The sequence below is a fragment of the Emydura macquarii genome, unplaced genomic scaffold (assembly GCF_026122565.2).
Source record: "Emydura macquarii macquarii isolate MOO-44397 ecotype Brisbane River unplaced genomic scaffold, CSIRO-AGI_Emac_v2 contig_3692, whole genome shotgun sequence".
Taxonomy (NCBI): domain Eukaryota; kingdom Metazoa; phylum Chordata; order Testudines; family Chelidae; genus Emydura; species Emydura macquarii.
In genome coordinates, this window is record NW_027133829.1 from 7,645,463 (window position 1) to 7,668,285 (window position 22,823).

The 22,823-nt window shown below is 39.9% G+C and overlaps 1 protein-coding gene across 2 annotated transcripts in view; it reads left to right on the forward strand.

Moving 5' to 3' along the window:
- Nucleotides 1-22,823, forward strand: part of CFAP43 (cilia and flagella associated protein 43) — a 78,123-nt gene that overhangs the window by 37,361 nt on the left and 17,939 nt on the right. For both annotated transcript variants that reach the window (XM_067536944.1, XM_067536945.1), the window contains 9 exons: nucleotides 1,525-1,677; nucleotides 2,180-2,310; nucleotides 5,673-5,838; nucleotides 6,842-6,952; nucleotides 12,855-12,932; nucleotides 14,749-14,874; nucleotides 15,573-15,677; nucleotides 17,135-17,251; nucleotides 17,616-17,828. In XM_067536944.1, coding sequence (XP_067393045.1) covers nucleotides 1,525-1,677; nucleotides 2,180-2,310; nucleotides 5,673-5,838; nucleotides 6,842-6,952; nucleotides 12,855-12,932; nucleotides 14,749-14,874; nucleotides 15,573-15,677; nucleotides 17,135-17,251; nucleotides 17,616-17,828 — 1,200 coding nt within the window. The remainder of the gene's footprint in view (nucleotides 1-1,524; nucleotides 1,678-2,179; nucleotides 2,311-5,672; nucleotides 5,839-6,841; nucleotides 6,953-12,854; nucleotides 12,933-14,748; nucleotides 14,875-15,572; nucleotides 15,678-17,134; nucleotides 17,252-17,615; nucleotides 17,829-22,823) is intronic.

Here is a 22,823-nt window from a genome sequence, read left to right on the forward strand (position 1 = left end):
GTGAATCCCAAAACTGAGGGCTCCTCATGAAGAAAGCCTGGTTGGCAGGCTCTTTCTTTTTAAGATGACGGGCTCCTGCTCAGGTACCTCCAATGATCGCAACTCCTAAAATATCTACCATTCCCCCTTCCGAAACTAGAGGTAGGCCCCAGCACTATGAGTACTGTGATGTAGGCTGAACCAAGCAGGCCCAGACCATGGAAACATATTTAAAACTTAAGAGTTAAATCCTCACACTGGAAAAGAGAACAAGACCGGGCATAAGCATTACAAATAAGGATGTTCCAAACACATGATTGTTCATAACACTCCAGGCTCCACTATGATAATTGACTGCCTGTGAACATATGAGGGGGTGCATCCTGCCTAAACATTTTGTGATTTAACGTTTATGACACACTGAAGCCCTGCTTGTAAACATCTATGGAGAAATGTTTGAAAACATCCTGAAATCTGATTGGAATAATTTACAAGTAAAAAGAAGTGCCCAATGCGTATAAAAAACATGGGTTGATGTGTAAATCATGGGGCAGTGAGAGGGCAAAGAAGATTCCTTGTATTTTCTTTTTAGTAAAATGGTGTTAGTAAAATTGGTGTAAGTATAAGGATTTTATTAAGTTAGTAAATAAGGTAAAAATAAAAATGGCATCAATAAAATAAAATAAAAATGTAATAATTTTTAGTAAGTATAAATAAGAAATAAATGCAGTTTGAGTGTTAAAATAAAACGGCAAGAAAATAATTCCTGAGACAGTGCTCTCAGCCTTCGAAGGCAGGAGGGAGAGAAAATAAAATGTCTTTGTTCTAAGAACTTTTACAACCCAGATGGCCAAAAATCTAATAACCCCCGGAAAACAGGGGAGTTATCACCCAAGGACGAAAACAAGACGAAGTGTAAGACAGGAATAAAAAAAATAATAAGAAAGTTGTCACACTTACAACTTCAAACGTAATTGATGATTACATCAAACAAGGAAACTATCTAACATGACAAAATCCATAGACCCAAATGGGGATGGATAAGTATAAAAGTGGGGAAAAAACCCCTGGACTTTAGGCTCATTCTGCATACCCCAAAAAGCATCGTGTCGCAACCGACAAGGGCCTGGCTCCAATCTCATGCCTGAATTACATGGCCAGTGATTCAGCACGAGCAACAAAAAACTGGTAATTATATCCCTCTTGTAGAACTCTGTATGTATAAAAAAAAAAGTGTGTTTTAAGCAATTGTTTTTTAAAATGTTTTTCTTTTCTATATTTATAATAAACACAGCATACTGCCTTATCCCCTAAATAAAATCCTGCTGTTTATTTCTAAGTATAACATAGAGAGGGTGAGATAACCTATTATCAGCATAGCACTGGTACCCCACACAAGCCCATACCTCTTACAAATGGCAACATATGTGAAAGATATTCCGACAACCTGCTTGTACCTGCCAGCATTATCAGTCAGTTTTATATAGCTAGCTGTTGATACTTCCATCATCTCAATTGCTGTTTGATATTTTGTTTGGTTTACAGAAAACATGGAGAGACATGTCAATTATTTTATCAGAGAAGAAGATTCCAAGCAACCAGTTTGTGCCAGGGTTCCTCCATTTGTCACCCAACAGCCAGCAGCTGGCATCAGTGGCTAAGGATGGAGTATTGTTTATCCATGATGCTGTTACTTTGGTAGGCATCAGTGCATTAGCCTCATTAAACCTATGTTGATCAGAGAAGTGGGGAGTAACCACATGGATCAGTGTAATGAAAGCAAATATAAATTGGTACAGAAAAATACTTGCTCGACTTAAAGAGAAAAGGAAATTGGATTATACAATTGACTAGTCTGATGTTTACTTTTATGATGGATGCTTTTCTTTTCAGAGGTTGTGTGTGCGAGACCATTTGCTGCTTACATTCTTCTACAGTACATCTACAGTAGATAATTTTGCTATGTATCATGACATCTGAGAAATCAACCTAATGGTTCAGCCCTAGGAGCTTATTCCAAGGCCTGAGTCAAAAGTGGGCCCAACTTTTAAAACCACACATTCTAGTGGTTTTTACACTCCTTAATGACATTTTGGATAAAGTTTTATCCTAATACAAGGGAGCGTTTTAAACAAGGGAGCCTGTTAACAGAATTTAGTGACATATTCCTGACCTGATATTGTTTCTGTAACTCTTTCAGGAAACAGTTGCTCGGGAGCATTGCCATTCATACCAAGGAGAGGGAATTGGATCCTTGGCATTTTCATTGACTGGCCAGTTCATACTTGTCAGTGGCGTAGATGATGGTACCCTTGTGTGCTTGAAATGGAAGTATGTATAAAATGAACCAATTATACTGATGATGTAAATACTGGTGCCCAAATACACCAGTTTCTGCATGCAGTTAAAGGCTTTAGGCAATCTGTTTTATTATGCAAAAGTTAGTTTTAATATCTTCTGTACAGACAGATAGTACACAACCTAACAGCAGTAGGCTGTGGTTACCAGACCTGGGCAGTTTAATCATCTGAAATCACTTGACTAAGCTGATCCATCCAGCTATGCTGCAGTTCAGCCTTAGGACTCTGTTCAGGTCTTAGATGTATAGTTATCTAGTTAAGGCTAAAATATAAAACTCAGGGAAGACAGACTTTGATTCATAAGAGTAAATAAAAAGAAAAAAAATGAAAGAAATGTTACCTTTTAGGAGATAATTGGTCTTAAGCCATTTTTAGATTATTCCAGAATAAATATTAGAAAAGTGGTTTCTTTCCTGTGGTGGAAATTGAAAACAGATGTTGTTTCACAGAAACGTATTGAGGCTCCTTCTCGACAGTCACACAAGAGAGGCCAAGGATTGAATGGGCTTTGGATATTGACTTCACTTCCTCTCATCCTAGAGATATTCCCAACAGATCGTTAAGAATATAAAATCATTAAGATTATATACACACACATAGTGACTAGTTCCTCTACATGTTGGGTGTCTGCTTCCCCAGTGCATGTTGTCCGTCTTTTGACTGTTTTCTAGACTACAAGACCTCTGGGCAGGAGCTGTCTTAATATTTTTGTCTTGTACAGCCCTGAATAAACTGTTAGGACTTAAAAATAAATACTGAGAATCATATTTAATTTTGCCATATCCCTCCTGAAAACTTCTTACTCCTATGCTGTAAATCTGAGTCCTTTATCAGCATTAAAACAAATAAAAATTTCAAGATACAATACTATAGTTCATTGGTCCTTGACCCTATATCACTACAGAAAAAAGCTTTGCGATCCCCATTCTATCTATCCATAAAGAAACGGAGGGTAGCTGTAACCTATAAAAACTTGACCCCCTTTCTTGAGACCTTGTGATACAGTTGAATAGGAATGTGTATAGAGATGAGTTTACTTAACTGGTTGTAATAATATGTGGTTGTAACTAAGCTTTAGAAGGAAGCATGTAGTAGTGTTGAAAGGTTACAGTGGAAAAGTTATTGGCCTAGTAGATAGGGGGATAGCTGAATATGTGATATAAGCTGATTATGTTGTATGTTGATAGTAAGGCTTTTTACATAGTCCCACATGACATTCTAATAAGAAAACTAGAGAAATGTGTTCTAGATGAAATTACTATAGGGTGGGTACACACTTGGTTGAAAGACCATACTAAGAGCATAGTTATCAATGATTTGCTGTTAAACTGGGAAGACTTATCTAGTGGTATGCCACAGGGGCCTGTCTTGGGTTAGGTACTGTTCAACATTTTCATTGATGTCTTGAATAACAGAATGGGGTGTATGCTTATAAAATTTGCAGACGACACCAAGCTGGGAGAGATTGCAAGCACTTTGGCAGAAAGGATTAGAATTCAAAATGACCTAAATAAATCGGAGAATTGGTCTGAAATCAACAAGATGAAATTCAATAAAGACAAGTATAAAGTACAACACTTTAGAAGGAGAAATCAAACGAACAAATACAAAATGGGGAATAACTGTGTAGGAGGTAGTCCTGCTGAAAAGGATGGGAGGTTTATAGTGGATCACAAATTGAATGACCCAACAGTGTGATGCAATTGTGAAAAAGATTAATATCTTTCTGGGGCATATTAACAGGACTGTTGAATGAAAGACGTGGGAAGTAATTGTCCTGCTCTACTCAGCAATGATGAGGCCTCAGCTGGAGTATTGGGTCCAGTTTGGAAGCCACACTATAAGAAAGCTGTGAACAAATTATAGAGAGTCCAGAAGAGAGCAACAAAAAGGATAAAAGATTTAGAAAACCTAACGAGTGAGGGAAGGTCAATAAAACTGGGTATGTTTAGTCTTGAGAAAAGAAAACTGAGGGATGATCTGATAACAGTCTTCAAATATGTAGAGCGCTGTTGTAAAGAATAGAGTGATCAGTTATTTTCCATGTCCATTGAAGATAGAACAAGAAGTAATGGGCTTAATCTGCAGCAAGAGAGATTTAGGTTAGATATTAGGAAAAACTATGGGTTGCACAAAGGGGGGCAAGCAGGGGCACAGGCCCCCCAATAATCATCTCTGCCACCGCCCCCAGCTTCTGCCTCAACCTCCTGCTCTGGGATACCCTCCCCTGAGCCCATTCTCACCCCTTTCTGCCAGGGTGGGAGTTGGGCTGAGCGTGGCTGAAGGGACATGCCTGGAAAGGCACCGCAGCTAGCACTCCAGCTGAGCCTCACTAGAGGCGCCCAGAGCAGGGAAGCCGGGCTGGCAGCACAGCTCTGCCAGAGGGGGCACAGAGAAGCCTGCTTCCCTTCCTCACCCACAGCCTCTAGTAAGTGTTAGGAGTCCACCTGGGGTGCACAGAAGGGAGTTCAGGACAATAGTGTGGGGAGGCAGCAGGGCCTAGGGACATTGGGGGGATGGCTGAGAAGCATGGGGAGGCAGTTGGGGCCTGAGGGTGGGGAAGGCAGTGGGGATTGCCTTAGATGTTCTCTGAAGTCCCCTTCCAGCCCTATATTTTTATGATTCTGTCATTAAAGATTTAGGTTGAAATTCAACCCAGCACCGAGAGCCTCTCTGTTCACTCCATGGATGCACTTAAGATATGTGTAGAGAGTGGTAGGGATAGTAGTGACATAGAGAGATCTCCTTTCATGCCAGTGATTACCATACATATGGGCTTTCTGCCAGCCAGCCCCAAATAGGCCACTTGGGAGAGGCTTCCTGGAGCCATACTTACATGATCTCATGTAAGTCCTATGAGGCACCACAGTGGCTCAGCCACAGGGAGAGACCACAATGTATCATGGGAGGTGAAGTCCAGCCGGGGAGCAGAGCCCATAGTGTGGAGTGGAGTTATGAGGGATCTGGAACTATAATTCCCACTATAAGTCCTATGAGGCACCGCAGAGGCAGGATGCAAAGATTAATGTTGACCCAACCTGAAACAAAACTTTTCAATTTGGAAATGTTTAAACGTTTCATTTTGATTAAAAATGTTTTGACATTTCCAAATTGTAATTTTTCAGAAGTTTTAATGCTGTGAAAAATTTCAATGGTTTGACCTTTTGTCCCACTTCAGGGTGAAAACAAATGTCGAAATATCTGTATTGGAATTTCCTGTGGGACAGAAGCTCCATGTTTCGATCAGCTTAATATACTGTAATAAAAAGTTTCAGATTCTTCCAGCTTTTCCATAATACACAGGAAAACATGTCAGTTTCCCCTTTTTATCAGCAGGACTGGAGAGGATGAAATTAAGGAAGCTACTGCTCATTGGCAGCTCATTCTCACCGTTCTGAACAACTCCATTTACAACGAAAATATTGTTTTAAAGTCCATGGCAGAGTGGAACTTTGCTTCAGAGTCCCAACTGGAATCACCCTTGGAAATGGAATCTCAGGTCTTAAACTTTTTAAAAATTGGAACAAAAAATTCTTATCTTAAAAGGAACAGAGAAAAAAAGATTTGATAGTCAATTCTTGAGATGAAATTTGATCCACCATTACAAATTTATAAAGTTTATTGTTTATTGAATTCATTGACTTATTGAATAAGTGTATTGAATTTTCCCCCAGGGCAGATTGGCAACGGCTCTGGGTTTTTTTTGCCTTCCTCTGTAGCATGGGGCACAGCTCACTTGCTGGTGAATTCTCTATATCTTAAAGTCTTTAAATCATGATTTGAGGACTTTAATAACCCAGTTATAGGTTATAGGTTTATTACAGGAATGGGTGGGTGAGGTTCTATGGCCTGCATTGTGCAGGAGGTCAGATTAGATGATCATATTGATCCCTTCTGACCTTAGAGTCTACGAGTCTATGAGTATTCTGACATGGTGATCTGTCCCTAGGAGAGCTTCTACGAGAAAGGAGAAAAAAACCCTGAGATTACGTAGTCATCGTTTAATTATTTTACTTCTGGGATAGAATTCTCATGAAAATAGTTTTAAGGAACAAGGCGTTCACATGTTCTTAGATTTCACTAGGTCTTTTCAAATCTGCCATAGAAAATTGGATGTGTTAAAGTCAGACTTATTTTTATTGTGATGATGTAAAACAGTTTTTCCAGGTTTCATGCTTACTAAAGTACATATTACCATTGGAGTGAACAGGATTATGCATGATGAAAGGGTCTGCAGATTCAGGCCCTAACACAACAGTTGCTGAAAGGATGAGAAGAACATTGTATTTCATTTTCTGATGAAGGACTCCTGAGGAATTTATCTGAATTCTTTAATCTGCAATCTTAATTTTTTTCTTCTTTTCTCTGAATATTCATATTTGAGGCAGCTTTTGTAAAAGGTGTGAAGTATGAATAAAGGATTGAGTAGAATATGTATTGTCTGAACGAGGCATTGTGGAAATGGGTCTGTGTAAATACCTGTCTTAAAATTTTAATTTCAGGAAACACTCCAGAGGAAGCCAAAAGTGGAGGTGACAGATGAAGATAGCTACCCTGACCTGAACGTAGCCAGTACTGATGAAATGACCTGGATCAGCCAGAAAGCACAGAAGGTATTTTTATAGAACGGGCATCAACCAGGGCCAAAATATTAAAAAATGACTATGATTTTGGATGCCTCACTTTTTGGGACCTAATTTCCAGAGAGCGACTACTCCGCACTTTCTGGAAATCAGGCCCCTTAAAGGTGTCAAAAGTTGGGTACCCAAAGTCACTAATCGCTTTTGAAAATCTTGGCTCAAGAGTATAAGCTTTTTGGGACAAGGACTGTTTCTTTGTTATATGTTTGAACAGTGGCTAGCACAATGGGCCTCTGCACATCACTGCAGTACAAATTGTGATCCGTATGTGCATAGGATAGCCTACCTGACAATGCCAGGATCAGGGCAGGCTGTAAAAAGGAGAGCAGATTCTCCCAATGAATATATCAAATATTTATGGCTAATACTGAAGTTAGATTCACCAACCAGTCACAAATAGCGCTTTTGATTCCCCACACTGGTTATCAAGAAGCCCCAAAAAGAAATACACAGCCCCCTTTATTGCATTTCAGTCTCTGGCTCCCCAGTCAACAACTAGGTCCAGTAAGACCTAAGTTATTTAAAACTCTATACTCTTTATAAAATGTTCTCCTGATCCCCAAAGGGGCAGCCACATTACCAGATCAATACTATGTTTGGATCTTACCCAAAATACCACACTGCCAGCCAATCCTTTAGTATCTAAAACTAAAGGTTTATTATAAAAGAAACAAACAAGAAGAGAGATGTTGCATGATCAAAGCAATCAGATACATACAACTGACTCCAAAGTCCATATATATCACATTCTCGGCAGTACTGGGGAGTTTTTTGTCTTGTACAGTTCCTCTGGAGTACATCCAGTATCTGGATGGGTCTGTCAGTCCTTTGTTTCAAAGCTTCAATTGTAGAGAAGTTGATCCAGTGGTAAGAAGCAAAAATGAAGACAAGATGGAGATGTTGTGGCTCCTTTTATATTCTTTGCTATGTGCCTTATCCCAAACACAGCTCACAGTACATGGGCATGGAAAAGCACTTGGACGCCCCTGTCTATAAGCATGTCCCTACCTATCCTGATGACTCATGGGCATAGTCTCTGGCTTCTCTCCCTGGGCCATTGTATAGCTGATTGCCCTTGATGGCCCTCAAGCAGGCTGGACAATGCTGATGCTAGTCTGTTGAGGGTGTCAGCTAGTAGCACAGCACAAGTTTTAGTTGCAGCTGTATCACACATATTCAGAACCTACAGTACAAAGATGATATATACATATAGATCAGGGTATCATATTTAGCAAATCATAACTTTTCCATTGATACCTTTACATGACATATCTTATAAAATTCATTGCAATCTTGTAATAATGGTATCAATAATGTTATAAATGATCATCCATACTTCATACAGCATCACACAAATAATAAATAAGACTCTATGACAACTGAAACCATTCAGCAGCAGGCTGATTTTGCCAAAGCCCAGAAAGATATTTTAAAAATATGAGTCAGAAACTTGCACAAATGGATCAGTATCAGAAACCAAGCAAATGAGCTCCCTTCTTCCCAAAAGCCATCACACTGAATTTCACTGCATCGTTAAATCAATATTTAGGATTGTGAGGTAAATCTGAAAGACTCTGGGGTTGTTCTAGGCGAAGGTTGGAGTACTCCCCTATGCAAAGGAAGGTCCATTTTTAAAAAAACGAACAAACAGAAATGCCTTGCAGGCCTACGGGTAGGAAAAGAACAGATATAGAACTTCGTGACCTTGGTAACTGCTGATTTTATTGTTCGTGTGTATATTTTTCAAAGACATAAATATGTGGCTGTTGAATGATCCTTACGTAAGCTATGGCTCTATGTATCATGGATGCTTTCAGGTGAGGTGAGGGGAGAAAGCAAAGGAAATGCCTGGCATATATCATTGTCTTCCTGGGTGATCTCAGGAAAGAGCACTGTTCCTCATAGGGCTGATTGAGGGCTTGAGATTATGGAGTCCATCTGACAACAGGATTACACAACCCAGTTGCTATTAATAGCAATTGGGCTGTGTAAACTTGTGAATCCACTTTGGAGAAGAGGAAGGAGGGAGCAAATTCCAGAGTTGCTCAGGTGCAGAGGAATTGTAAAATTTCCTCTAAGTGATCAATCTACAAAACTATAGAACCCAAAAGGCCACCATAGCTTCCAGAATGGATATGATCCGTTAATTCACTTCACTTTTTAATTAGTCCAGAGGAAATTTTTGTTTCCTTTAGAATCCACTAGTACAAGGCTAGGTTATGCTAAAGGGACCTGGTTCTAAAACCTTAGATTATTAGATTATATTAGATGCTTCTGTATCTTCTGACATCCGAAGCAGCCGAGCGTTTCCACCTCTGTATGTTAAATGTCCTGTTTCTTACTCCATCATAATTTGTTTCCATGGCAATGGCATCTTTCTCAATAGTTTTCTTATGTCATCTCTTGTCTTCCTTTTTTCCATCTTCTGCCAGGTGGTATCTAGTCAAGGGCTTGTCTAGGAATACATTTTTTTTTACATTTGTACATTTTCAAACCACATCAGTCTTCTTTCTCAAATCAGTGTCTATACAGTCAGTTGACCAGTCTTTTGTAATATATCAGTGTTAGTTACTTTATCCTGCCAGCGGTCACCAAGTATTCTCCACAAATATTTCTGGTGGAATGTGTTAAATTTCCTGTTCATAGAATATTAGGGTTGGGAGGGACCTCAGGAGGTCATCTGGTCCAACCCCCATCTAGTCCAACCCCAACTGTTGTGAGCTTCTGGCATTTGCCAAGTTTCAGAAGCAGGAGGTTGAAAAGAGAGGAAGGATGCACGTTGCAAGCAAGGAAGGGGCTGAACGAGGCCTGGAGCGGGGTGGGCATGGAGTGTGCGCAGGGCCACAGGCAAAAGAGGTGGGATGGGGAGCTAGCCTCACTGAGAGGAAGCTTCACCCACAGCCCATGAGAAGCATATAACAATGTGGGTATCACAGTGACATTATATAACTATGTCTTGGTTCTTGTGTGGATCTCCTTATTTTTCCAGATATTAGCGAATCTTGAAAAAGCTCCACTTCTTCCTTCTACCTCCTTATGAAATTGCCTGTCAGCACTGATTGTGCCTCCAAGATATACATGCTTGTTAACTTTTCACTATCAATCATCTGTGCACCATCATTTTTCAGCCTTTTTCAGCAATCATGACTTTCATTTTCTTTTGGCTGAATCTTAATCCTAGTTTGGCAGACTCACGTTTGACATTGATGGTAGTCATTTTCATGGCACCATCACTTGTGTCCAACAGAACAATGTCATCTGCAAAGTTCAGATCTTGAAGTTTTACTCTATTCCACATAACTCCTGTATCTTCCTTTGATGTTGCTCTTTGCATCATGTAATCTATCACAATGCAGAAAAGAAGGGGTGATAAAATGCAACATCACCAAACTTCAGTGATAATATCAAACCTATCAGTCTCTCCACTTTCTGTCCTTACACAGTATTTTGAACCTTCATACAGCATCGTGACAGGTGACACTATCTTTCTAGGAAGCCCATATTGTCTCAAGATCTTCCATAGTGACTCTGAATGAATGCAGTCAAAAGCTTTGGTTAAATCTATAACATTCAAGACTAATTTTCTTTGGTAAGACCTTTCTCAATCAATCATCTGAGGATAGAGATGTGATCTAGACATGGTTTGATTTTTGTAGTTGTTTTTTTGACTTGCTCATTTTGCAAATTTTCATCTATATTCAGTTTGATTCTGTTCAATTGTACACTACAGAACACTTTTCCACATACTCAGAGTAGTGTTATTTCTCTCCAGTTATTGCACACCTTTTGTTGGTAATTTATAGATCACACCTTTCTTCCAATCATCTGGATAGAATTATTTTCTCCCAAACTGTATTAGAAAGTTTATTCATTTCATGTAGTACCACATCCTCCCTAGCTTTAAGCATTTCTGCAGTGGTCTTATCTTGATCGGGTGCTTTGCCATTTTTCAGCTGCCTAATTATTTCCTCTATTTCTGCTTCTGAAATTTCTAGCAGTGGCATATTTAATTCTTCACCTTCTTTGACTCCATCGATTAGTATCATTGGCTTTGGCTGGTTAAGTATTTCATTAAAATGTTTTCACCATCATTTCTTTTGTTTTACTTCCCTTGTTAACAATTTTTCATCTTTTGATTTTACAATACCACTGAGACTCTGCAACCGTGATGAAAAATTGCCTACACATCTGAAATTGTTTTAGTCACCTCTCACTGATGCTTCTTCGGCTACTTTTGTTTTTTATCAAGCCATTCTTTCTTATCTATCCAACATAACTTCTTTATGTCTTTATCTTTCTATACATATTCCTGTTGTAGTGTACATTGTTCTTCTTGTCATGTTGCCTATACTTGCCTCTTTTTTCAGGCTTTTCTTTCCTCAGTCAGTTTCCATGCGCCTGGTTGTATCCACTCTTTTTTGTGAAGTTGTGGCAGCTTCCCAGCAGACATCTTTAAAGAGAGCTCATTGTTGCAGTATATCATGATTCATTAACCACCACTCCTGAAATCCCCTTAGGAGCTGGATTTTAAAATCCTTCCTGATTTCTGGGTCAAACAGTTTCTTCACATCAAATACCATCTCTCTTTTATTCTTAGCTTGTCTATTTTCAGCTTTATTCTAACTGTTCAGATGACAAGATAGTGGTAACTTCCTACATCAGCACTTGTAAAAGATCGAATAGCCAGCAATGATCCTCTCCACTGTCTGCTGATGGCAATGTCATCCAGTTGTTTCTCGGTAATTTCATTATTTGACTTCCGTGTTAGTTTGTGTTTCCTACGAGTGTCCACCAAAAGCACAGATTATACATGCTGCACAGTTGAATGAATCTTTTGCTGTTGTTTAGCTGCCCCTTAATTCCTGGTTTTCACTGTGTAAAATGTTTGTATCCAGGGTTGTCAAAACCAACTTGAGCATTCGTATCACCCATAACCAGAACAACATCATAAGCATAAACCTAGTTTAGCACATCCTGCACCTTGCTGTAGAATGTCTTTTACTTGTCCAACATGATCGTGGTAGGTGCGTAACACTGGATGATAGTTATTTCAGCATGTTTGTAATACAACATGCTCTTATAATGTGTGAATTGACTGGTGTAAACTTGTGTTGCCTTTTTGTCAAGGAGTGTTCCTACTGTATGTGAATGTCATCTTGCCTTACTGTGATATCCTCTCATTTTGCTCACTTCAGGAATACTAGTATTAAACCGAGTCATTTTTCTGACTGTTTGACTCGGTTTCCCAGTGTCCCACATGGTTCTTATATTCCAGCACTCAATTCTGGTTTAAATTTTAACACTTCAAATCTCCTGTTTCAGGTGGTGAACTCCTTCCTGGGTTTGGTCCACCACTGGTATATTTCCATTCAAACTCATTCATTGTCAACTTGATTCCAAAAGGCCATAGTCTCCTCCCAATTGACTAGTTATGACAGATTTTTGTATCGGGATTGTTTTGATAAGTAATGCTTTTTTATGTGGACAGGTAATTATCATTATTCACAACATTAGGTCCATGGCTGCTTATTCGATATATTCAGAACAGCCCATCCTATGTATGAGGTTCCCTCGCCCACCACCTGAGAGACGAGTCTGATAGTTTAGGATGCCCCAGGCAAAAAAATCTTTGCTGCCATGAGCAATCCCGTTAACGTCAGGAGGAGTTCTTCTGTGAGTTAGGATTATTCCTGTGAATAAGAGTTACAGAATTGGTCCCAACAAGACGATTGGGTATTGTTTGCAATCAATAATCCCATTGGGGGGTTACATGATTTGTTTCCTCAATAGATAATATTCTGTTTAGTCATTTCATTTCTTTTCTTGTTCTCCTCCTCCACTTTCTTCCTTCAATCATATATTTATTGCACCCCAGGCCATCAAAAAAGAGGTCCAGAAGTTTGCTGACAAGAGGAAAGAGCTGAAAAAAGGAATTAAAAAGCTCCGTAAAACAGTGAGTGTTTGAGACCATTCACAAATTGCTTCCAAGGAAACTGGTTCCACCTGCCACTTTTAGTTTGCTTCCATGGGCACTAAAATAACACCTACCAGCTCTAGGCTTCATTGGGCTTGGCCACAAGGCCTGAGCAAGGTGCAGCATATAGGTGCACTGCACTAGGAGCATGCCAGGAACCAGACTTGAATTTCCCCTTTACTTCAAAAGGGAAGTAATTTGTGCCAGCCCTAAATCTTGTGCAGATTGCTTCTCCTAGTGCACTGGCCCCTGCATGTCCTCTCACCACCCACTCACAGAAGCTGCTCTCCGCTCCAGGCTGCTGTGTGTAAGGCAATGCCTTACTAGCTGGCATTTAGTTTGGTTCAGTAGTGCACATCACTGCCTGACTTCCCAGGCTGGGAACAGTTAGGGTGCTAAGATAGAAATGAATCCTGCAAACAAAGGCCCCTACATGGCAAGTGGATACCTTTCTCCTCTGGAGCATTCAGCACTGTTAGCTCCTATTGATGTACATGGGAGTTAAAGACACTAGAAACTCAGCACCTTGAAAATTTGGTCCTGAAACAATCACCCTACATTTTTTTGGCTGTGCATTGTCCAGCATCATAGTCCTGGATTCAGCAAAGCGCCTAAGTAGGTTTCTGACTGTAATCAAACTAAGGGTATATGACGTCTGCACTTCAAACTGGGAGTGTGATTCCCAGCTCGGAGACATACTTATGCTAGCTCTGATCAAGCTAGTATGCTAAAAATAGAGTGTAGCCATAGCAGCACAAACAGTGGGAGGAGCTAGCTGCCCTGAGTACGTACCTGCCTGAGACCCAAGGCTCATACCCGGAGTGACTAGTCCTTCCTGGCGCATGCACTGCTGTGGCTACACTCTATTTTTAACATGCTAACTTGATCAGAGTGTGAGTATTTCTCCTCAAGCTGGGAATCACACCCCAAACTCAAAGTGTAGACACACCCTAAGGGCCCTGATTCAGGAAAGTACTTGAGCACATGCTTAATTTAAAGTTCACTTAAAGTATAACTTTGACTTCACAGGGACTTAAATACATGCTAAAGCTAAGTACATATTTAAATGCCTTTTCTGAATAGGGATGCTTCACTGCATTAAGGCTTGAGTGCTTTGCTGGCAAGGATGGATTTAAGTAGGTGCTTAAAGTTAAGCATGACCTAAAGTGCACTGCTGAATTTGAACAATAGTCCATATTTTAATTCAATTGTACAGGCCCTTTGATTCAGTGGCTAAGCGCTGGACTGGGAATTGGGAAATCTGAGTTCTATTCCTAGCTCTGCCACTCCTATTCTGTGATCTTGGGCAAGTCACTACATGTCTGTGGCTTAGCTCTCCATGTGTAAAATGTAGATAACAATACTGATAATTCAGGATCAAGATTTGCAAGAGAGTTTCATTTTACGATTGGTTAAATTTTGAGTCTGTCACCATTGACAGTGTCTCTTTAAAAATACCTGCTGTCAAATCAAAGAAATGGATATTTATTATAAATAACATTTACATAAGTGATTTTCGCTGTACTAATCTCTCTTTAGAAAGTTAGCAAACTCATACTCATGTTATGAAAGGTATTCAAGTTACATAAATTAAAACAACTGTACAAAAATGCAAATAAACTATTTCTTTTAAATGCTCCCAGCCAGAAGACTGAGAGTACTGTAAAATAAGTAATCATTCTTCAAAGGAAGAATCTGATGCACAGTTCTAATAATGTGCTAGAAAATAGTATTCCTTCTATTCATGTTCAGATGAATTTACTTTTGCTCCTTGTATTTTTTAAACAAAATTCAGATTCAGGAAATGATGTATGAAAATGAACAGGTGCCTGATATTGAGAAACTGGACCAGCAGGAATTCAATCTGGACATCGAAGAACAGGAAAGGCTGCACATGGAGAGTGAACAAGAAGTGGCCAGGGTATGATAGAAAAGGGTGAAAATATTTAAAATTATAGGAGTGAAAAGGAAGAGAGTATGAGGTGGAAGCACAGGAGAGATAGCACGAAAGGAGAAAATGCAAGCAGAAAAGTTTGTAAGGTGTTAAATTAAGAAACAGAATAAATGTGTTTGCCCAACTGTAAATAAATAAATAACATTAGAAAGAATCTCCTTGAAATGAACTGATCTGGTTGGTTATTTAAAAATATTCAGCAGTGGAATATAGGACAGCAATTCTGGTGAAGACATATTACATAGCAGCTACATCTTTCCATACTTATTTATCGTTGTACTAAATATAATTATTCCTAGGCTTTAGTTTGCTAGTTTCTACTGACAGACTCCTATGTACCAAACATAGCTTGCAGTTAAAAACCAGATGTATGTAGAGAATATGGTCTGTGCCAGGAACTACTGAGTTCTAAGCCCTGACACTCCACAGCGACTTTAGGCATGTCACTTTACCTCTCTTCTTTTTTCTTCTGTAAAATGTTAGTTTAATATTTACAGTGTGTTTTGAAGATTCAAAGTGCTACAGTCTATAAGTGCTGAGTACTAGTAATATTGCAGAACATCTGTGATGTTTACTTCAGAGACCCATTGAAAATTGCTTAATTTTGCATAACATCCTTCTTCCTCTATCCCTCCCCTCCCCCCCACGCACCCTAAATCCTGAAGGTAAGGAAGGAGATTGAGATGGAGAATCTAGCCAAGTGCTATTTGCGTGACATCATCAAAACAGAATGCTGGGACTCCATGTCCATAAAAGGCCGTGCAATTAAGGTAACTTCTACTACCACTTTATTTCCTACCTTTCCCCTAGAGTTTGTGACCCACAAAGGTATTGAGGTGAGCGGCCTAACTACCAGGCTCTAGGTTATCGTGATGGGGGTTGCTCTCAATCTCTCCTGTTGAACCTGTTCCACTTTGTATAAATGCTTAAATATTCATTAGGCCAAAGGGATAGTGCATGAGAACAACTGTATAATCCAATGGGTAAGGCACTCACTTGCGAGATAGAAGGTGTGGAGTCAAATTTGAATCTATTTACACACTTCTAATAATGTGCTAGAAAATGGTATTTCCTCTATTCATGTACAACTAAATTTACTTTTGTTCCTTGTCTGTTTTTAATGTGTATTATGTGAATCAACTGTAATCTACTCACTCATTTTTTCTGAAGGTTGGCCTGAAAAACTTTTCTCAGTCAAAATTATCAGGTAAAATTTGCAAATAATTTTGAGTCAACCAAAACTGCATTTTTCAGTGAATAAAGTATTTCTGTGAAAACTTTTACCCAGCTCTACATACAAACACTTCAATATTTTCCCCAGAGGTTGGAGAACTGTACAGCTCTGAGCTGGAGGAGCATTGGGTGTTGATTTGCAAATAAGGAACCCTGTAATTCCACTTGGTTACAGAATTCCTTTATGCAGCTTGCTAGAACAAGTACCTTCTGAAATAGCTTAGCATTACCCAGGCTAATTGCTATTATATTTTTATTATTTGTTAAGTGCTGCTAGAAACACAATGAAAGGCAAATCCCAACCTGGCTGAGCCTATAAACTAAACAGAAGGAAAATGATCAGACAAAGAAACACAGTGGAAGATCCTGAGGATGGGGCAAACCTAAACCTCTATTCTGGGTCAGATTCTTGAGTGGTTTTATTTTATTGTTTATTTAAAAGACATTTAATCAACTTTTTTAACTTCTAAAGACCTTCCAATATTTTTTTATTTATGATTAAGATTAAGATTCTGTCACAGGTATTTTTTAGTAAAAATCAGGTACAGGTCACAGGCAATAAACAAAAATTCACAGAAGCCCACAACTTGTCGCTAACTTTTACTAAAGGTACCCTGGGGAGGGAGACTAACAGTGGGAGCACTGCTGGGGGAGCCATTGGGGGCTGCTGCTCAGCCCCATGGCTGGTCCAGCCCCACTGCTGCTCCTGCCATAGGGGCTGATCTAAGTATCCCTTCCCCCGTTGCTGCTTCAGCCCTGGGGCTGCTACTGCTCCAACCCTGCCACTGCGGAAGTCACAGAGGTCCCTGAAAATCATGGAATCTGTGACTTCCATGACAGAATCATACCCTTACTCGTGATTACACCTCAATTTTATTCATAGCAATAAAGCAGAGTCACTGTAAGTGTTTATCACCTTGTTGGAGATCAGCTGAACTGAATGGTGTTTTAACTGGGTAACTTTTATTCTGGGCTTTTTTTCTCATTTCACAAGTGCTTCCACGCACCCTATAAGGTGACAAATTATCCAATGAAAAAACGCAGTGAAGAGGAGTTGGAAACCTTGGAAAGGGTCTTGCAGTTAAAGAAGATTGAGTCAGCTGATCTTAAGGTACAATCTCACACCCCCATCCCATAGGAAAATATTTTAACTCCGGGCCTTCTTCATGGACATCTTTAGCTATGCTTAAACAAGTAGATGTTTGTTTATAAGCTCCATTGGTAGCCCAGATAAAACTTAGAAGAAGAAACAAAAACAAAAGGCAGCATTTATTTCAGTACAAAATATATTTTATTTTAAGCCATTTCATCTTGATCATTGAACTAAGGGTAAACTGCAGAATTGGACCTCTTAAACTGATTACTTGTAGGAATTCTATAAGCGATAAATGAAAGGACTAAGGGGTCTTTTGTACTCAAATGGTTCTGAGATAATTCATACAGTTAATTGATCTGCTGTGTTTTTGGATATTCAGATTCGGAAGGAGATTGTTGAGTTCCAGGCTCAGGCTGTACCACCTAAGGAGGAAGGGGAGAAGGTGGAAGAAGAGCCTGTGACTGATGAGAGCACCTCCAATTCACTGATTGGGAGCCTGAGTGCTCAGTACGGGGGAGACACATCCATCTTATACTACCAAATGGACCTGCACACCAGGGAGGAGAAGATTAACCAAATCATATTACTGCAGGTGACCTCTTCATACATTTGTGTTGCTGCATTGATACTACCACATGTACAGGTTCTCAGCCAATCAAAATTGCTATTAGATTCTCTGTCAGTAATATACTCTTCTGCTGAATGAAATACACTGATTTCCTTTTCCTTCCAGATCATTACTCCACCCTTATTTCAATCCCTAGATATCTCTGTTCTTTAAGAATACCTTACTAGCTGCCCAAAAAAGCACAATCTCACAACTGAGGGAGAAAGTTGTGCCGGTTAAAACACTGATCTGGTTTAGAGGGGAAGCGAAGGTAGCTCTAAAAAATTAAAACATAATATATAGCAAATGGAAGAAAGGGGAAGTTGATAGTAACGAATATAAATCATAAGCTAGGAATTGTAGAAAATCGATAAGGGAAGCAAAGGGACACAAGGAGGAATCTATCGCTCGCAGAGGTAAGGGAATAAGAAGGACTTTTTAAAATATATTAGGAACAAAGAGAACGTGATAATGATATGGTTTTCTTACTAGATGGAAATGGTAGAATTATCAATAATAATGCAAAAAAAGCAACAGTGTTCAATAAAGATTTCTGTTCTATATTTGGGGGAAAACAGATTATACAGTCTCATCATATGGCGATGAAAACACTCTTTCCATTCCACTAGTATATCTGGAGGATGCTAAATAGAAGCTACTAAAGTTAGATTTTTTTAAGATCAGCCTGTCCAGATAATTTGCATCCAAAGTTTTAAAATTGCTGGCTGAGGAGCTTGCTAGACTATTAATGATGCTTTTCAACTAGTCTTGGAGTGCCAGGGAAATTCCAGAAGACTGGAAAAAAACTAATGTGCATGTTTTAAAATAGGATAAATGGGATGACTTGGGAAATTATAAGCCTGTCAGCCTGACATTGATCCTGGGCAGGGCAATAGAGTGGCTGATATGGGACTTGATTAATAAAACATTAAAGGAGGGTAATGTAATTAATGCAAATCAACATGAGTTTATGGACAACAGATCCTATCAAACTAACTTGCTTTTTTGATGAAATTACAAGGTTGGTTGATAAAGGCAATCATGTTGATGTAATATACTTAGATTTCACTAAGGTGTTTGACTTGGTAGCATATAACATTTTGTTTAAAAAACTATAACAATATAAAATTAACATGGAATACATTATATGGATTAAAAACTGGCTAACTGATGTGTATCAAAATGTAATTCTAAATGGGGAATCATAGCAAATTAGGGTTGGAAGGGACCTCAGGAGGTCATCTAGTCCAACCCCCTGCTGAAAGCCTGAACAACCCCAACTAAACCATCCCAGCCAGGGCTTTGCCAAGCCGCACCTCAAAAACCTCTAAGGATAGAGATTCCACCACCTCCCTAGGTAACCCATTCCAGTGCTTCACCACCCTCCAAGTGAAAAAGTTTTTACTAATATCCAATCTAGACCTCCCCCACTGCAACTTGAGGCCATTGCTCCTAGTTCTGTCATCTACTACCACTGAGAGCAGCCTAGTTCTATCCTCCCTGGAACCCCTTTCAGGTAGTTAAAGGCTGCTATCAAATCCCCCCTCATTCTTCTCTTCTGCAGACTACACAAGCCTAGTTCCCTCAGCCTCTCTTCATAAGTCATGTGCTTCAGCCCCCTAATCATTTTTGTTGCCTTCCGCTGGACTCTTTCGAATTTGTCCACGTCCTTTCTGTAGTGGGGGGCCTAAAACTGGACACAATACTCCAAATGAGGCCTCACCAATGCCAAATAGAGGGGAATAATCACTTCCCTCAATCTGCTGGCAATGCTCCTACTAATGCAGCCCAATATGCCCTTAGTCTTCTTGGTAATAAGGGCACACTGTTGCCTCATATCCAGTTTCTTGTCCACTGTAACCCCCAGGTCCTTTTCAGCAGAACTGCTGTCTAGCCAGTCAGTCCCCAGTCTATAGCTGTGCATGGGATTCTTCTGTCCTAAGTGCAGAACTCTGCACTTGTCCTTGTTGAACCTCATCAGATTTCTTTTGGCCCAATCCTCAAATTTGTCTAAGTCACTCTGTATCCTATCCCTGCCCCCCCACTTCTCCCTCTGTTAATCATTGAGCAGGTTTGTTTCCAGTCAGGCTCCGTAATGCTCTATGCTATTTAACATTTTTATCAATGACCTGGAAGAAAATATCACTGATAAAGTTTGCCGATGCAGAAAACTAGAGCAGTGTTAAATAATGAAGAGTACAGGTCACTGATTCAGAGCAGTCTGGATCTCAAGCAAACAATGTATGTTTTAATATAGCAAAATGTAAATGTATTCACATGTATAGAAACAAAGAATGTAAGCTGAACTTCTAGCATGTGGACTCTATCCTGGGAAGCAGTGACTCTGAAAAAGATTTGGAGGCTGTGCTAGATAATCAGCTGAACGTGGCTCCTAATGTGATGCTATGGCCAAAAGAGCTAATGCTATCCTGGGATGCATAAACAGGTGAATCTTGAGTAGGGGTAGAGAGGTTATTTTACCTCTGTATTTGGCACTGGTGCACCTGCTACTGGAATACTGTCCAGTTTTCATGCCCTTAATTCAAGAAGGATATTGATCAATTGGAGAGGGTTCAGAGAAGAGCCATGAGAATGATTAAAGGATTAGAAAATATGCCTTTTCATGATAGGCTCAAATAGCTCAATCTATTTAGCTGAACAAAGAGAAGGTGAAGGGGTAATCTGATTACAGTCTATAACAATCTATGTGGGGAACAAATATTTAATAATGAACTCTTCAGTCAGGCAGAGAAAGGTACAACAGGATCCAGTGGTTGGAAGTTGAAGCTAGACATATTCAGACTGGAAATAAGGGGTAAATTGTTAATAGTGAAAGTGATTAACCCAGTGGTTCCCAATCCGTGGCCCAAAGGGATGGGAGATCAGCCTGGATCCCTAGGGGCTGGGGTCCTTGCTGGAGCCAGAGGGAGGAGAGCACGGAGCTCCTGTCCCCCTGGCTGCAGAAGGGAATCACTGCCTAGGGACCCAGGTGGAGCGCACTGGGCTACAGGACCTGTGCAGTTTCCCTGCTACAGCCACGGGGACGGGAGATCAGCAAGGAGGCAGCAGCCAGGATCCACCATGCTTAAGAAGAGGGGCAGGACTCTAAAAATCAGGGCCTTCTGCTCTGGCCTGCACTTAGCAGGCCACCCACCATGACTTAGCTGCCAGGCCATGTGCTTCAGTGTGTTGTGACAGTCACTCATCTACACTAGTGCTGTGTCTGTAAGTATGTGACATACTGTGAGTAATTTGTAGGTGTACAATAGTGAATGTAAAAATGAGCACAGTAGCATCAAAATGTTTACTTTAAACATGTAATGATTTGTTGTCCTTAATGGTGTATAATCGGTACGTTTTTTATGAGTTGATAGACTGGTAGCAAAGGTGTGGTGGATTCTCCATCATTTACAATTGTAAAATCAAGATTGGCTGCCTTTTCTAAAAGATCCGCTCTAGGAATTATTTTGGGGAAGTTCTGTGGCTTGTGTTATGCAGGAGGTCAGACTAGATGATCACAGTGGTCCTTTCTGGCCTTGGAATCTCTGAATCTAGTAAAAATATAGTTTCCCCTCACTCCCATCACACTCCTCATTCCTGCTATCATGGCCAGTTTATATTTTGTTACAATGATCTGTCATGTGCCAGGGTGGCGTTGTGATGCTGTAACGCATTCAGCATTGCCTGGTCTGAGCTGTATGTTGTAACTGAGCTCTTAAGGTGTTACCTATTCAGAGCTGATCAGGACTGCAAATGATAGCCGAGCTCTTCAGTCCTGCATTTGTAAAACATGGTATCAGTAAATACTCTTGGCATTTAAAGTAGGTGGGAGAAGAACCAGAGGGAACATTTATTTTTTGGATGAACCCTTTAAAACATAAGGTCTTTTCTGTTTTATGTGGACTTCAGAGATCCCACTGTGTAAGTGCAGTTATCTCAGTGTCCTTGACCAGAATTTTTCCATACTCCTTGACTGTTTTGCAACGTACTCTGCACCACATGGTCTCCTTCCTCCCCCATGAAGGTCACTGAATTTCACTGGCTCAGTATCCAGGCTCAGAATCCACAATCCAATCTGCATGAGTTGACCCCTGGAGCCACGCAGAGCCCCATTAGCTTCAGTGGAACTCTGCACGGGTGAAAGGCTCTACATGCATCGGTCAGATTGCAGAATCAGAGGCATAGTTTATATGGCAATTTTGGGATCCTTTGGGATGCAAGGCACAGTATTAATGGGAAATACAAAGAAACCAACTTTATCATTTCGGGTTGCAATAACATGAACTTCCTGTGTATCTTTGTCCTCCTTGCTACGCTGAACAGCAGTGTGAAATCAAAGTTCATGCCATTCTTGAGCCTTGACATTTGGCATACAAAAATACTCAAGACTCAATGGAAGATCAGCTCCATTTCAATCCATACCAATGTACAAATCTGGCATGCAGAAATCATTCAAATCAGCAGAAAGTAGTGAGCTTGCCATGTGTTATATGGCTACCTGGTAAATGAGTGCAGCAGGTTTTTTCCCTTTCTGCTGCATTGCATCTCATCTGCCATACAGCTTTATTACTGATTATGCCAGAAATAGGTTACACAAGCGAATACAATTATATATGGGTAGGCATCTTGAAACATGCATTTTTAATAGCCTAATTCAACCACTGATTATGTTTCATTCTAGTGTAATAGGCATAACAAGAGAGATGCATGTTTTTCCTCTTGATAATCCAGTTCTTTTCATTGGGATAAATTATATAGACTGAAGAAAGAATTCATTCACTTAGAATACAGGCTTTTTAAAATCATTATTGGGACTCTGCTTTGTTTCACACACTTGAAATACTTACGAATTTCATTGGTACTTTATGTGCATGGATATGAATTATGTAATGCTGTTCCATTCAGGAGCAACTTCAAGTTTGCAGACTACAGCATTCAAAAATCAGGAAATAAAATGAAGATTGTACACACAACCTAAAC